This window comes from Neodiprion virginianus, chromosome 2 (genome assembly GCF_021901495.1).
Source record: "Neodiprion virginianus isolate iyNeoVirg1 chromosome 2, iyNeoVirg1.1, whole genome shotgun sequence".
Classification (NCBI taxonomy): domain Eukaryota; kingdom Metazoa; phylum Arthropoda; class Insecta; order Hymenoptera; family Diprionidae; genus Neodiprion; species Neodiprion virginianus.
In genome coordinates this window covers 3218735-3233361 of record NC_060878.1, presented here as the reverse complement: position 1 = coordinate 3233361, position 14627 = coordinate 3218735, and the positions used below count along the sequence as shown (strand labels likewise).

Sequence of the window (14627 nt, the reverse complement as noted above, 5' to 3'; positions counted from 1 at the left end):
TCTATTATATAATTTCTATGTTTTCTGAATCTTTTTTTTTTTTTTTCCTTATTTCGCACTTACTTCATCAGGTTGTGGTCATTATGGGTTGTTGCCATTGCAATGATGAACATGTGTACGACTATTATAAATATATGTATGTATATGCGCAGTAAATGTTTCCAAGAGCTCTGTTACCTTCAGAAGACTGGAAGAATTTTCTTCTACCGGGTTTGGACTTCGCGATTTTTATTTCTATTCCGTTGATTTCTTTTTTTTTTTTTAGGTTTTACAAAACTTTTTCCTCTTTTTTTTTTTCCACGTATATTTTATCAAATTATACTAAATAGACAACAATATTAATATTCCTTTACATGGAAACCAGTTGCAATAATCAACAGGACATGGGAACAAAAAAATTGCAGAAATTTTGTTCATCTGTAATGTAGATTGAATTTAAGTCGTAGTTTAGGTTTAAAAATTTTCCTTGATTTGACATCGAAATCTATGATCTAACTCAGTATTTTTACTGCACATAGAAAAATTGATACAAAAGTACACGTAAATCGAAAGATGAACTTTGGCTCGCTAAAATTTTACTCGACGTCGAGAAACTTTTATACTATCGCTACAATTACTGTATTCCTAATGGTAATATCAGTAATTAATAGTTGCAGTCGCAGGAGTCATATCCTTGGCCCTGTCCAGGCTCACCTGGCAGTAATGGTGGCGTCTCTCCCTGACCCTGACCCTGACCTCCCCGGAAAATGTTGCTGTACGAATTTTTCAAATAATTTACATGTCCTTGCAGTGATCGGATGCGTCCTTGAGCGTGTTCAAAGGCCTCATTCAAATTGTTGATCTGCCCTTGCATTTTCTGACGAATCTGTAGCGAAATGAAATCTTGGATGATTATTACTGATTTCAATTGAAACCATTTATCTCTGCCTTCTTACGACTGTAATTGAACCTGCTTTTCAATATTTTTACATAAATTGCAGAAGAAATATACGTCACCTCGTCCCTATCTTTTTGAGCTGCTCTTGCTGTCGCTCTACATTGTGCCAGCTGTCTTTCCATTTCGGCAATCTGTCCCTGCATCGAACGTCTTACCGTCTCGCATCTCTCTTTTGTTCTGGCTACTTGACGGGCTGAATCCTCACGCACCTACAGTATAACATTACAGGTAAATAGATACCTTGAATTACTCTTCAAATACGTTCTTCAAGTTACTTGATCCAGCATCGCTGTTAGCTGGGTGACCTCGTGCATCTTTTCATCTATACGTTTTTGCATCTGTGCAATGTGCTCCTCAAATCTTGCCGACGCATTCTTCATCCTTTCGTTCTCATTCCTCATTTCTGCATTCCTTCTTTCAAGCTCATCCCATTTCGCTGCGATTGAGGCTTTTTCATCCTGTTTTATGTAAACGGAGTAGTTTATTAATCAGTTTACGTATTACTACAATTGAATGCGATAAATTTGCTGAATAGACGTGTAATCTCATCTACGTCTAAGAAACACAACTTGCCTGTAACGTTTGATTCTCGGCGCGAAGTATGTCCATTTGATTTTGAATTGTACCCACTTTGTCTTTGAAAACTAAAACCTCGCGTGATAAATCTTCGCAGTTTCGCTCGGCCAATAATCGCATTTGCTGAGATTCTTGTAATTTGAGCTGTGTTTGTTTCAATAAGTCAGGCAGAGGGGCAAGCTCGGCAAGTTTTTCTTGAAATTGGTTCTGTTGACGAGATAGTAAAAAATAGTTATCGGTTCAACCCACTGTGATAAACAAAATAAATATCTTTCATCTACATACCTTAACCCGGCCAATTTCCAAAGTAACATTTTCGTTCATTCGAGCATTATCCATTTCCATAAGGTCCAATTGTCGACGTTGTTCCTCGACTTGTTGCTGTGCCTATTTTTTCAAACAAAATCATATATTTTACTTAGTTTTCTTCGTATTGTTTCCAGCACAGTAACGAATACGTAAAATACCTGCAAGTATTTGTTGCGATAATCTTCAAGCTGGCTTGCTTGATCCTGAATCAGCGATCGTAGTTCCTCTAGTTCGTCTTGTGCCTCACGAAATCGTTGCTTAGCTACCAGCAGTGCTTGTTCCTGTTCCACAAGCTGCTCCTTACTTCCTGTTTTCAGTTTACATTAAAGTAAATTGAATTTGATCTCTAAACCTGTGAAAAAACTCTTCCAAGTAACTACGTTACCTGCTAACTTGTTCTTTTCAGCTTCGCAGAGTTTTAAACGCTCCTCCAAGTCAATAAGTTTATTCTCTGCCCTCTCCTTATCCTCTTTGGCATCCCTTGCTTCCTGTTTAGTCTTTTCTGATTCCGTTCTCAGTACAGAAACCTCACATAATTTGCTTTTATAGTCATCTTGTAGTCTGGCGTACTGTTCCCTTAAATCTCGTAGTTGTTGTTGCGGACAATTACTTCCTCCCTTGAATCATGAATGCTATATAAATAGATATCAACGAGTTCCAATCGTTCATTCTACTTCAACTTTGCTATTTTAGGAAAAAAAGTTATTCTCAACAGTTGGCATTGGAATTAATGACTTATTATTTTTGATAATTGAATGGCAAAGTTTCTGTGACAGAAATAACTCACCATTGGTGCAGTTGTACATGGACCAGCACACGATGGAACTTGTTGAGGATTCATCTGCATATGACCAAAAGTACCATTTGTTTGGCTTTCCAGTTCCATAGATTAATATATAAAACCTTTAAAACCTTGACCGATCTCAGAGTAAGTTAAGCTATCTAGATGTATGCCTACACTATACTGTACATAATTTATATAGAACGAAATACTCATGACTTTTTTTAACCATGGATTACACAGAAATTCATATGAAATAATCATATTTAAAATAGTATTCTTTCAACTCAAGTTCGTGCTTGAAAATTACGTACAGAATAATGGTAGCATTTTTTAATCAGTCCCAACACTTAGGCAATTTTTTTTTTATGTATATAAATATGTTTATTTCATACAAAATTACTGATGGGTGACATATTTGATATTTTTTTTTCTTCCATCATTTCATACTTCAAATCATATTAGACGATGACGCAATTATTTAGTCTAATGCACTGATAGCATAATGTGGATCCTTATCCATCGCATTTACTTATACAGGAGATATGCACGAGTTCCGTCTAAACACAGCTTTCGGACAACATATGCGACGCTATTCTGACATGAAAAATTGCTTGAAAAACTGACTGCAAATGCAGAAAAAAATGCAGATCAGTAATGTTGCGTCGGAGATAATTTTCATAGAGTGTATAATGTTTTGAAATGCTAATTGATAAGTACGAATATAATTGTTGAGCCCTTATCCCCGAATTAACTGCAGAGTTAAATATTTTCAACAATTTCTGCAAAGCGTATGGATTTCCCAACTGATTATCACAAACAGTCGTACTTGTATGAATAATTGTTTGCGTTTTTAGTGGACCCTCGATCAATAAAATTCTTGTACAAATTGACTTCGTCATGGTAATGCTGGACAGAATGAGAATCATTCGCATCGAACAATTCTATGGGTACCTTGGCAAGTGGCATTGCCGGAGGCATGTTTTTCAGCTGTGGAATTTGCTGCTGCGATTGCTGTGACTGCTGCTGCGAGGGCGGGCAACAGGAACAAGGCGCACAGGGTCCGGTGCACTTCAAAAGTTTTCTCTGCTGCTCAAGCTGCTGCCTTTCTCGTTGGACATTCGCAAGTTCCATCTGCATATTCCGGACCTCTGACTCCATGCAGCCTAATTGCTGCTCCTGAAAAGAAATTTGCAGACATTTATGTGAAAAAAGAATATGCAAACTTGTAAGAAAAATACTTTTTCAGCCATAAAATAGCGTTCAGTTATTTCAGAGGAAATTGGAGACTGAATGAAAATCAAATGTTTCTTTATAGAAGAAACAATAGAAATTACCAGTTGTTTAGTGTTGTTTCCATACATTGCCAGCTTGTTTTCCAGCTCTGCAGGGCATGCTCCCCTTGGTGCCGGGGGTGGCATTTGGTTCGCGGCAGGACTTCTACAGCACATTTTTTCGCTTTCTGTCCCTGATGTGTTACCGCAGCAAGCACCACCAGATAATCTCGGGGAACCTGCAACTTTCACGGCAAACCTGTGTACAGAATTATATGTTCCTTGCTAAAAATTTAAAGCAGCAAAAACGCGTTCTGTGAGATTTACCAAGAGTTATCAATGTTATAGAACATATCATTAAATCTGCTACAATAAAACGATAGCTTACCGTTGCTGCTGTAACTGCCAGTGACCTTTGATGGGTCATTCACTAAAATAATAGCGAAAGTGAAAAACAGTTATGAAAAAAATTTACAACATTTAAAAACTAAAAAATGTTGTAAAATTTGCTCAAGTATTTAAATAGTCACCGCAAACTGTGCGCGTATTCGTTGCACATGTGTCTCCGCCTTCTTGTTGCAGACAACACTTGCAAGCACATGAATTACTGTCTTCGTCTTGCGAGAAAATTCCACGATTACTTGTATATGGACGAACTGGTGGTGGTAATGGTGGCGGGGGAGGTGGTGATTGGCGAGGCGAACAGATGCGCTGATTAAGGCAAGCCAATTGTCGACTCAATTCAGAATTCTCTTTCACTACAATTCGCATCTCAGCCTGCAGTCCACACACCTTTCGCTGCAGGCTGTCCACCGCGTTATCCTTCTCCAACAAAGCTTCCTCCAACTTATACCTTTAAAATATTAAACGGAATCACTTTACTTCTTTCTATAATGAACACAGATTTTTTTCTTCAGTTTATCAAGCCCGTAAAGCACATTGTGCGGCAAATTATATATCTGTAACTTGATAGCAATTACCTATTGAAAATCAAACTGTCTCCATAAATGACAAAAGTGTAACATCACCAAGCAAATAGTCATTTCATTTTTTTTTTCCCTTCATACGTTCATCTTTTTTTTATCTCTACAACAATTGGCAAAGCCTCTTATGTGCAGGTCGAAAAATCTTAAACATTAATTCAAGCAAATTGGAATCACAATTATAGCAAATCCATATTTGGAAATGAATTGACTGAAATCGTATAAATATAAACGTTAGTAAGATAAAGAATGCTACCTTCCACCTTCGAGCTGAGCATTTTCTTTGACGAGTTTCTCCTGCATGTTCAATGACTCGGTCAACTTTCCTGTTAAATTTTGAAAACACTTTTTCTTCCCCTTTCGCTCGCTGTCGCCAACTACTATCTTTGGTATGTTCTCTTCTGTGTTACCGCAAACAATCACCCTTGGAAGTCTGTGAAGAATTGAGTCATATTATATTATGTTACACTTGGGTAAAACATAACACATTGCCCTGCCATATTTTGGAGGCTCTAGAAATTCATTTCCCACTTTTACACAGGTTTCATATAGTTTGAATTTCAAGCTCATTTGCAGTGGAATTTAATCATAGTAAGTATTTATAATCTTGTAAATAGTAATTATGTTGAGCCACGCTATTTTTGAAAACAACATACTTGTCCTCGGGATATTCCATCTGAGGGATGTCGAACAGCTCACCCTTTTCCTTTGTCACATCCTACATATGAACAGATGGAATGAGAGATAGAAACAAACAATTAGACTTTGAAAGTAGTAAAATTGTACCGATGTTCGTTTTCCATGTGGATACGGAAGCATTTCAAACATTTTTGCAAAGGTTTGACTCGAAGGATCAGCCAAGCCTAACAGCCGTTGAAGTTTCCTAGTAATTTTCTCGAACTCTCCAAGCTTGGTCATAACGCTTTCTTGCTTCTCTTTAATTTTTAGCGTGTCCTCTTGAGTCAGATCTTTTTTCTAGATGGGGAAACAAACGTCATGCCTCAAGTCCTGATGTTAATTAATCAAATCAGCTAAAACTATCCAAATTGTTTCAGTATGATTACGTTCGTTAATTCCGTCAGCTCTTTTTTCAACTGTTCTATTTCAGCTGCTATTGCGGTACATCTTTTGTCCGCTTCCTTCATTTCCTTCATTACTGCAGTGTCCGTCAAAGGTAATGAACTCATCGTAGACTCCCGATGTCCTCCGGGTTTGATAGGCACTCCTTTAAAGATCAAAGATTTTAAGAATATCATCAAAAATTTCATTTACACTAAGAAAAAGTCTTCATTAGGTCCATTTTCATACCTTCACCAATCCCTGGTGGCATTGGGTGGGGTGGTGGTCCATTTTCTGAATTTTCTCCTGCATCTCCACCCTTGTCTTCACTTTCACCTTCATTTTCACCCTGAGTCTCAGTTTTATCTTCCTCATCAGCCATACTATAGGACAAATTTTTTAATCATTTTTTATTATCAATATTATAAATTTACAACAAGTTATAATTCTGCAAAAATACATAAAACGACTGACAATATCTAGTTGACACACGTAAGAAAAGTTTTCATTTTTATTTCATACCTCAGACACTCTTGTGATTTACTAAATTGTTCGGTGTTAGTTTTATTGGACTCAGCCTGCAGAGACTCTTCTACTATTTCGTCTAGTAATCCAAATTCTGTTGACTTGATGAAGCTCTTTGACTAGAATATTTCGGAACATACATTTATTTATGAAATAAAGCACTCTTCAATAGAAAGAGGCTAAATTTTAGTGGTTTTATGATATGAAATTCGTTTTAGTTGTCTTTCGCTCGATCAAAATTATAAAAATTTTTATAAAAATTATGGTATTTCACCTACAATTAACAGAGTAGTAAAGTTTCTATATACCTCGAAAAGAATGTGCGGTTCTGGTGGATCTAACGAATACCGAGGAGTTTTCGGGCTCCTAGACTGTGGCGTAGAGTTAGTGGTATCTCCTTGTTCTGCGTAGTTTTGTGATAATGTGGGTAGGTCCTGTAAGCGCAGAGGTTTCTTTACGTCGAATAAAGATTCTAGCGAGCCAAATAATTCTTTGCTTAGTTCCACATCATTGTTGAGTTCGCTACTTCTGGTTTGCTGTACTTTTGTAACATTTTTCTGTATACGCCTTTTCTTTAACTCGTGAAAGCTCCTGCTTTTTCCTCCTACTGATTCCGCTGTACGTGCATAATTTGCTCCGTTTGGTAAATTTCCTGGCGATCTTACTTGATTCCAAGTACACGGCCTACGTTTCTGCAAAAAAAATGATATTGTAATTATGCTTTTTGAAATTATTACAAAGTGAACAATTTGGATGCAAATCAGATAATTAATATATTACTGTTACAATAAAACCATTAGAATTGATAAAAGTTTCTAAGAATTTTCAAATTCATGAAATCTTTCAGAATTATTTATTTATTCATTGAGTTATTTATTTAATCAAATTCTGAGAAGGCTTTTGACTTAATTTGAAATCTCTTGAATTACTTCTACCTACGAATAATACGTGTGGCTACAAAAAAGGGATAATAATATGCCAAAGATAGATATTATTTTACCTTCATGTTTTTACCTTCGAAACAACACCGTCCCTAGCTTTGACTGGTTGCGATTTTTGATTGGTGTTTTTTTTTTTTAAGAAACTACAAACGTTATTGTAAATATCGTAATAGAGTCGTTAGCCAATTGGGACGTCGTCGATTTCAAATTGCGTAAGGCAATTTGAGAGCCTTTGAAAAACTTTGTGTGTTGCTTGTATGTATATTTTTTTATTTAACAGTTTTTTTTTTTTAATGTTTCACGTAAACCCAAAGGCTGTAACATAAAATAACGAATATAAATATGAATAGGGTAGAATATATTACGAATTTTTTTATTTATTAATAATTGCAATAGCATAGGCTCCGCGAGACAAATTATATCATTCACTCACCTCTAAAAAAAATCTCCAATTTCTCGAAAGGCACAAACATAAAATGATTTTTTTTTTTTTTGTTTTTTTTTATTCCTATATACTGTGAATATATACATGTAAGCAGCAATAATATAAATAAAATAACAAAAACAGCGGTATCCATGGTCAGTGATATGCATGTCAACTTGACCTACTCAAATAATCGTTTTTTTATTTCTACATTTCTTCTTTTTGAAGACAGTTGGGTTCGCATTTTTAAAAAGTGTCATGAAGCAACGTTTTACATACATACAATGTAAATAAGTACGATACATGAAGTTGATAAAATGGTTATATTTTAATTATGTCGTAAAAATTTTCGATCGAATTTAATCGTAATCAATAACGTGATTCAGATAAATACCACTGATAACTAATGGTTACACATGTTGTAACGCCTGTGCGTTTAAAGGGATCTTTAAATCTCCTCGTTTAAATGGTGAGGTGTGAGCAACAGCAGCGACATATCCGAGACGTGCTGATAATTCGAACCGCGTATCGCACATACACGATGAGTCCAGCGCACACAGAGATGAAGCCGCCATAGCCCCAAAAGAGTTCCTAAAACTCGGGTGAGTTTTTTCAGAGCCTGTATTCCCGATCGTTTCAAATGAATGTATGGAATTAATAGTGTAGACAGAAAAGTAATAAAATCTATAAAGTTTCACATAAATTCCAAATCTCAATATTGCACAATACGTCAATCTCTATTTGTAATCTAAATACCAATGTATTTTTCACATTTTCTGACAGATCGAATACTTGCGTATTTTCGTTGCTAACAACTGTATTTATACACTTCCAAGCTCGAACTTGACACGTACCATAGCTAGAAATAATAATTATCTATGAAATGGCACGCACATAAATCAACGTAGCTACAGTTCCATATTTTTGGTTAACATCTTATTGGTTTTTCAAAATGTTGTTCCAACGTTCAGCCACGCATCGTCACTAAACTCTTTTCAAACTTTCCAACCAGCGCTTTACCAATCGCTTAATAAATTGTTCAAAGAATAAATATTCTCTGTTACGATTAGATGGTCATATATGATGGCTGACAGATGGCTATGGGAGAAGCTAAAGTGCGAACCACAAGACTGACTCTCTTTCTTCACCACCAAACGATAGACGGCTACCGAAATATTGATCATCAGAAATTTTAGGGAACTCTGACAGGTTCAAAATGAGCTCTAGCGCAAAGGGAGTAACCGAGCTTTTTGACCTCTTAGAGTCCAACAAGCTCGGAGCCGTGGAAGAGATGAAGAAAGTATTTCACGATCATTTCCTAATTAGTAAGTATTTTTACTCTAATTTTAGATATAAAAGTGAATCAACGTTGTTGCCAAATTCTTTGTTTGCGATTGTTTTCAAGCTTACGTTTGGTAATTAGGAAATCAAAACTTGGCGTAGTGTAATTTGAACAAAAATCATATGCGTGAGTTGAAATAACCAAAGGAAATTAATAGAATCAATGAAATGAGGCTACACAATACATGCTAAGAAGCATATAAACTAATATTGGAGATTGAACTCTTTTGATTTTCTATCACAGCTAAAGATAACTGGCTTGTGAATGGACTATTCGATTATTACCTCTCAACAAACTCCCTCCGAGCCATCGAGGTATTGGTGGGAGTCCGAGAACCTCATGATAAGCATCTGTTGGACCGGCTAGCGGAGGCACTAACTAAACATACTAGCAATGGGCAAAATCAGCGGGTACAAGCTCTAACACTTCTAAGCCACGTAGTACGAAGGCATCCTACTTGGCTGTACAAACTCCCCAATCATTGCCTCTTCGATCGACTACTAAAGCTTCTCAAGGTAACATTGTACTGTTCTTTCTCTTTTTCCCAACAAAAATAAATCTTATCAATAACTTCCTTCAAACGGAATTATTCAAGACCGATGGGGAGATTTTACCACTACTGAGTGCCCTGCTTTTGCTGGTAACGTTACTGCCCATGCTGCCGGCGTATCTAAATCCATTCCTCAATGATATCTTCGAAGTCTTCGCTAGATTAGCCTCCTACCACCATCAACTATCATCCCAGGCTTCATTGGCAACTTCTGCTTCACCTTCCGTAGAAATGGAGAGAGACAGACTATATATTTTTCATCTACAGGTAAACGAGAAATGAGTAGTATTGTTTCTCATTCTTCTTTTTCGTACAATTGCTCATTCCTGAAAAAAAAAACACTTATTTCAAGATTGTGGCACACATGAAGACGATTTTTCTTGACCTTGGTGAATTGTTGAATAATTGAAAGTGTCCGTTCATCATCAGATGTTCTAAATAAATTGTTCTGAGAAGGGCTCCCATCCGGGCTGAAATGTTAACACAAAAAAATTGTTTTGATGGTCCCGACCTTCATATCCAAGAATAATATTATTCATTGTGACACATACTTTGAGCCTCCGAAATGCAAAATACCTATTAACGTTACTTTTATCGAACTGTAGGTTGGATTGGAAAGTTTGTTTCACAGACTATACGCGATGTATCCGTGCAACTTTTTGTCGTTCCTTCGACAGCACTACATGCAGCGTGATTCATTTGCTACATTTTCATACACTGTTAATCCAATGTTGGATTTAGTGCGGATGCATCCTCTTCTTGTTACGGCAACCAAAGAAATCGAGACTTCTGCCAACAGGTGAATTACAGTGTACTCTAGTTAACAGAATGATGGATTGTAAACTTAAAAATGTATACCATTGTAGGACTGATGTTCTCAAGCAAATCTTTTATGCATCGAAACGCACCAGCTTTCAACATATTTATGTTTGCGTGTCACACATGTAGTCAAATTACTCGTACCCCATTCCAGTCGACAAAATACCTAATAATTTATCATTAATTGCGTCTAAGGTGGAAAAAAATGGAGCATCACGACGTAGTGGCTGAGTGTGGCCGATTTGCACTTGACAAATTTCGGGAGGATGTGCCAATAAATACTGGGTATCAGCCACCAATCACACATCCCATAATAGGTAGATTACTCTCTACGAACTACTGGATAAGTAAATTGTACACCATCATTCTGGAGTTTCAAGAAATTCTGAAAAGGAAATCAAACAAATATGAAGCGAAATCTCTTTCAATTTATGGAGATAACATTAGTGAAACATTTCGTTGAATAAATTTTCAGAACCTCCCTCTCACTCTCACGATCTAATAGACGGTGTAAGTAGTTTTGGATTAAAACCTGTTGGAGAGGAGGGATTTTGGTCACCAAGCATGAGTATACCTCCCAATAGTCCTCCACCACATGAAACTCGCTCCACACCTTCAACGCCAAATAATATTAGAATTGGGGCATCTCCACCTGAGGCAGCTGTCGAAGCAACACCCGAAACGACTCCAGTTAAGGTACGTCGTTGAAAGTTAGTAAAAATCGAGACTTGAATTTTCTAAGCTTAAGCTATGCTATTCGACGATGTCTTATACTTCGGCCTATATATGTTCAGGATTTGCGGCAACAACCGGCTCGAGCACCTCCTACTAGCTCGGCTGTAGTTCGAGCTTTGGGCTCTTTTGGCAATGGGCTATCGAATGAATCACGGCCATCGACTCCTATCACCGTAAATCCTTCCACAGCTGGAGTAATGAGCAGCACACCTGGCACAATCGACAACATTTCAAACAATACTAATTCACATGTGGTTCTATCTCAAAAGATTAACAAATTATTTGCTGAACGACAAACGAGCCAGCTTAGCTACTCGCAGACTTCTGTGTCCCAAGAATTCGAGCTAAATAATAGTAACCTGAGGAGTATAAGGGACACTGAAGTTTATTTGGGTCAAAACGGAAGTAGCGATGATTGGCAAGATGATCAAGAGGTTTGTATGGCACTATTATAGCCTGTATTCTTATCACAAGTTTACTACAAAATAAAATGCTTGGGAATCGCATCGGTTGAATAAGAGTTTACTCTTATATATTTTGTTTTACTTATTTTATTTTTGATGCTAATAGAATGAAAAATTGGCAAAACAGGTCCTTCAAATCGTTGGAGATTCACAGAAAAATATTGGATCCATAGAAGATATAATTAAAGAGACGTCAAATACTAATTCATCTTTTGAAACCGCGATGGCAAACTTGTCCCAGAAAGTTCAACGTCTTCGTTTTTATTCGCAATGCCAAGCACCACTGTCCCACCAAATTTCACATTATTACAACAAGGTATTTAATAGGTGTATGAACCATGTATTCAATTAAGTAATTGTATAAAAATTAGTTTTAAGCTCCAGTTACAAAACTGTAGCGACAGGAAAAGACGAAAAAACTAATGATTAACGCTATATATTGATATCAGCTATGAAATTTATATGTTGACTAATGATTCAGGTGCGCAGAACCACCTCCTGCCCAGAAATGAACATTCAGAATGATGGAATTTTGGGAAGTATTAAACCATTTTATGCCGAAGAAAACGACCATGAAAAAAGTACAGAGGAGGCGAGTACTCAGACACATGATTTAGTACCGTACGAACATCTTCTACTCGGAGTTGTTTCAAGCAGGGTGCAGGAATCTGATCTCGCAAACAAATCGAACACTGAATCTTGTATTTCGCCGAATTTTATGTTGGAACGTTACATCCAGGCTTGTGCACGCATCACCCACAGCAATCATAATAAACAAAGTTAGTACATTATTGTACCTTCAATTCTGTTTTGCTTTTAAGAAAGTTATTTTTTTTATTCTTTCCTGCAGCCGGAACTGCTAAACACAAGCAGCACCAAAGACAGAAAAAGAAAGGTGCAGAAGATGATCCATCGGTCCAGGCAGTAAGCGAAGATGGAGTCGATTATGTAATCCACATAAATTTGGACAGTGGGAATCAGCTGTTGCAGTTGACACAGATGCAGCTGCAATTCGAGCGACAGCGTAGGGAAGTTCATGCTGAACGGAATCGAAGGCTGCTCGGAAAATTACGGGACACTCAAGCCCTCGAAGAGCACAACGCTGCACTGGTAATCTTGGTTTTCTTTCGAACAAAATGATACTACGTAACTATTTTTTTTCCTTCTGTCCAAGCACATAAAGAAATCTACCAATACTGTATAAAATTTATATTGGGCTAAATCATGAACAGAGAGACCGCCTGCGAATTCTTGAGAATGAAACCGAGGATCTTAGAGTCGAGTTAGAACGCACGAAAAAAGAAGCACGTCAGGCAGAGAGAAGACATGCCGAAACACATAACCAGCTTCAGTTACAGGTATTTTATTTACAGTGATGTGATGTAAGTAATTTTTATTCACACTGGAAAACTGACACCAGCAGTCTGGGACTTCTCATTGAAATTGTAATATAATTTTTGTTCATTGATTTAAAGGCTCTATTTTTCATACTTTTTTCAAATTCAATTTGTAATAATAAAAGGAATTTTTCCTCCAAAAGTGCGCAGAAGAGCAGCAACGATCTCGTGAATTAAACGAACTCAACGGAGCGTTGAAACTAGAGCTGGAAGAGGAAAGGGCGAAAGTAGATCAAGGATTACGGGAACTACGTGCAACCGAAGCAGCTCTTTTTGACGCCGCTCATCAATTGAAGGGTGCCCTCAAAGCTGCAAATCAAGGGAAATTGTTGAAATGCGCCCTAGATACATTGCAAAAGCGGTTCCTGCTTCTTGGCGAGGTAATTCGCCACGTTGGTTTTTTGAATAGCTTGAAATTCTATTCCGTTTTATTTTCTTGATCCCATGTACCTCTGTACAATCGTCAGGTACAATTGAAGCTGCAAGAACAGATGGTCGGTCCAACACCAATGGCAAGACAAGAAGCTGCACAAATTCAGAGATCGTACTCAGAAGAATTATCCAGTGAGTAATGAATTAAGTTTACATAAAATGTGTGCAATCTGCTAAGCGACTAATAAATTTTGAAAATATATCTTCATTTTTCTTTCAGACTTGCGACGCCAACTGGAGTCGCGAATTTCACTTATTGAAGCACTGCGAGCACGACTGATGGAATTAGAAGGTGGAGAAGCACAAAGAGAAGCTTTGCTTACAGAACAACATCAGCTTTTACAAGAAGCAAAGGAGCGACATGAAGCGGAACTCGAGGCCTTAGAATCTAAGTACAAAGCACAGCGAGCGATAAATCTACATCTGGAGGAACGTGTTTTAGAGCTGCTTGGTACTTTGGAGGATAAATCTTCAACAAATGCTTGCACGACCAATACGGTTTCTTCCGCATCCCCGAAGGAAAGATCTCCTCCACTATCCGTCAGCCTTGCCTCCTCTAGCGAGGGCAGTCTCGCCTTTATGCAGTCGGGCAGTGGAACTGGATTCATGATGAGCGACTGTTGTGATCCTGCTGGTGAAATAACAAACCTCCAAGCTATAGTTGATCCCGGACCAAGTCCTTCGCATGAGAGTCAAACACAGCAACAACAGCAACCTCCTGCTTGAAATGAAAAATGCCAAGACATAAACGCCATCTTTTCTTGACCACGTAATTTTTACTTTGTTGCGATGGTATCATGGTGCGGTTAAAATTAAAAGAATATCTTTCATAGCTATTAACAATTAATCATGATTCATGAATGAAAAGTCAGTGTTGTATAATACAAATAATTATTATTATCACGTAGACACCAAGAGTTTCTGCTAGACCGCTGAAACGGGATAACAAGTGATTACGAATACTGATGGAAACACGCTAATTGTTGAAATATTGGCGTACTGCAGTCTCTACAATTAATCAGAAGGTTCTTACTGTCGAATCAATATGAATAAAAAAAATTGAAATATTTTGTGAGCAA

General features: G+C 37.3%; 2 protein-coding genes across 4 annotated transcripts; one reads left to right on the top strand and one right to left on the bottom strand.

The window, feature by feature from the left end:
• Window positions 1-48: 48 nt before the first annotated feature.
• LOC124297516 (uncharacterized) lies at window positions 49-7664 on the bottom strand. Its single transcript, XM_046748638.1, has 20 exons — window positions 7445-7664; window positions 6753-7136; window positions 6442-6563; window positions 6169-6302; window positions 5925-6085; window positions 5647-5835; window positions 5517-5578; window positions 5117-5293; window positions 4408-4730; window positions 4266-4307; window positions 3941-4116; window positions 3558-3782; window positions 2610-2663; window positions 2208-2439; window positions 1981-2129; window positions 1799-1900; window positions 1511-1720; window positions 1213-1395; window positions 997-1146; window positions 49-865 (listed from the first exon to the last, which is right to left on the bottom strand). Exons 1-20 carry the CDS (start codon window positions 7448-7450, stop codon window positions 644-646), a joined length of 3303 nt encoding a protein of 1100 aa, XP_046604594.1. The 5' UTR covers window positions 7451-7664; the 3' UTR covers window positions 49-643.
• A 626-nt stretch (window positions 7665-8290) lies between these two features.
• LOC124297517 (hamartin) lies at window positions 8291-14615 on the top strand. Of its 3 annotated transcripts, none has more exons than XM_046748641.1 (15): window positions 8291-8411; window positions 8880-9134; window positions 9395-9666; window positions 9747-9968; window positions 10307-10500; window positions 10716-10837; window positions 10996-11216; window positions 11315-11689; window positions 11847-12035; window positions 12201-12498; window positions 12570-12829; window positions 12952-13077; window positions 13260-13496; window positions 13584-13680; window positions 13769-14615. In XM_046748641.1, the coding sequence occupies exons 2-15, from the start codon at window positions 9026-9028 to the stop codon at window positions 14272-14274; spliced, it is 3228 nt and encodes a 1075-aa protein (XP_046604597.1). In that variant the 5' UTR covers window positions 8291-8411; window positions 8880-9025; the 3' UTR covers window positions 14275-14615. The 3 variants fall into 3 exon arrangements, with proteins under 3 accessions (XP_046604597.1, XP_046604595.1, XP_046604596.1); XM_046748639.1 differs by having other exon boundaries at window positions 11826-12035; XM_046748640.1 differs by having other exon boundaries at window positions 8411-8483; window positions 11826-12035.
• Window positions 14616-14627: the final 12 nt, after the last annotated feature.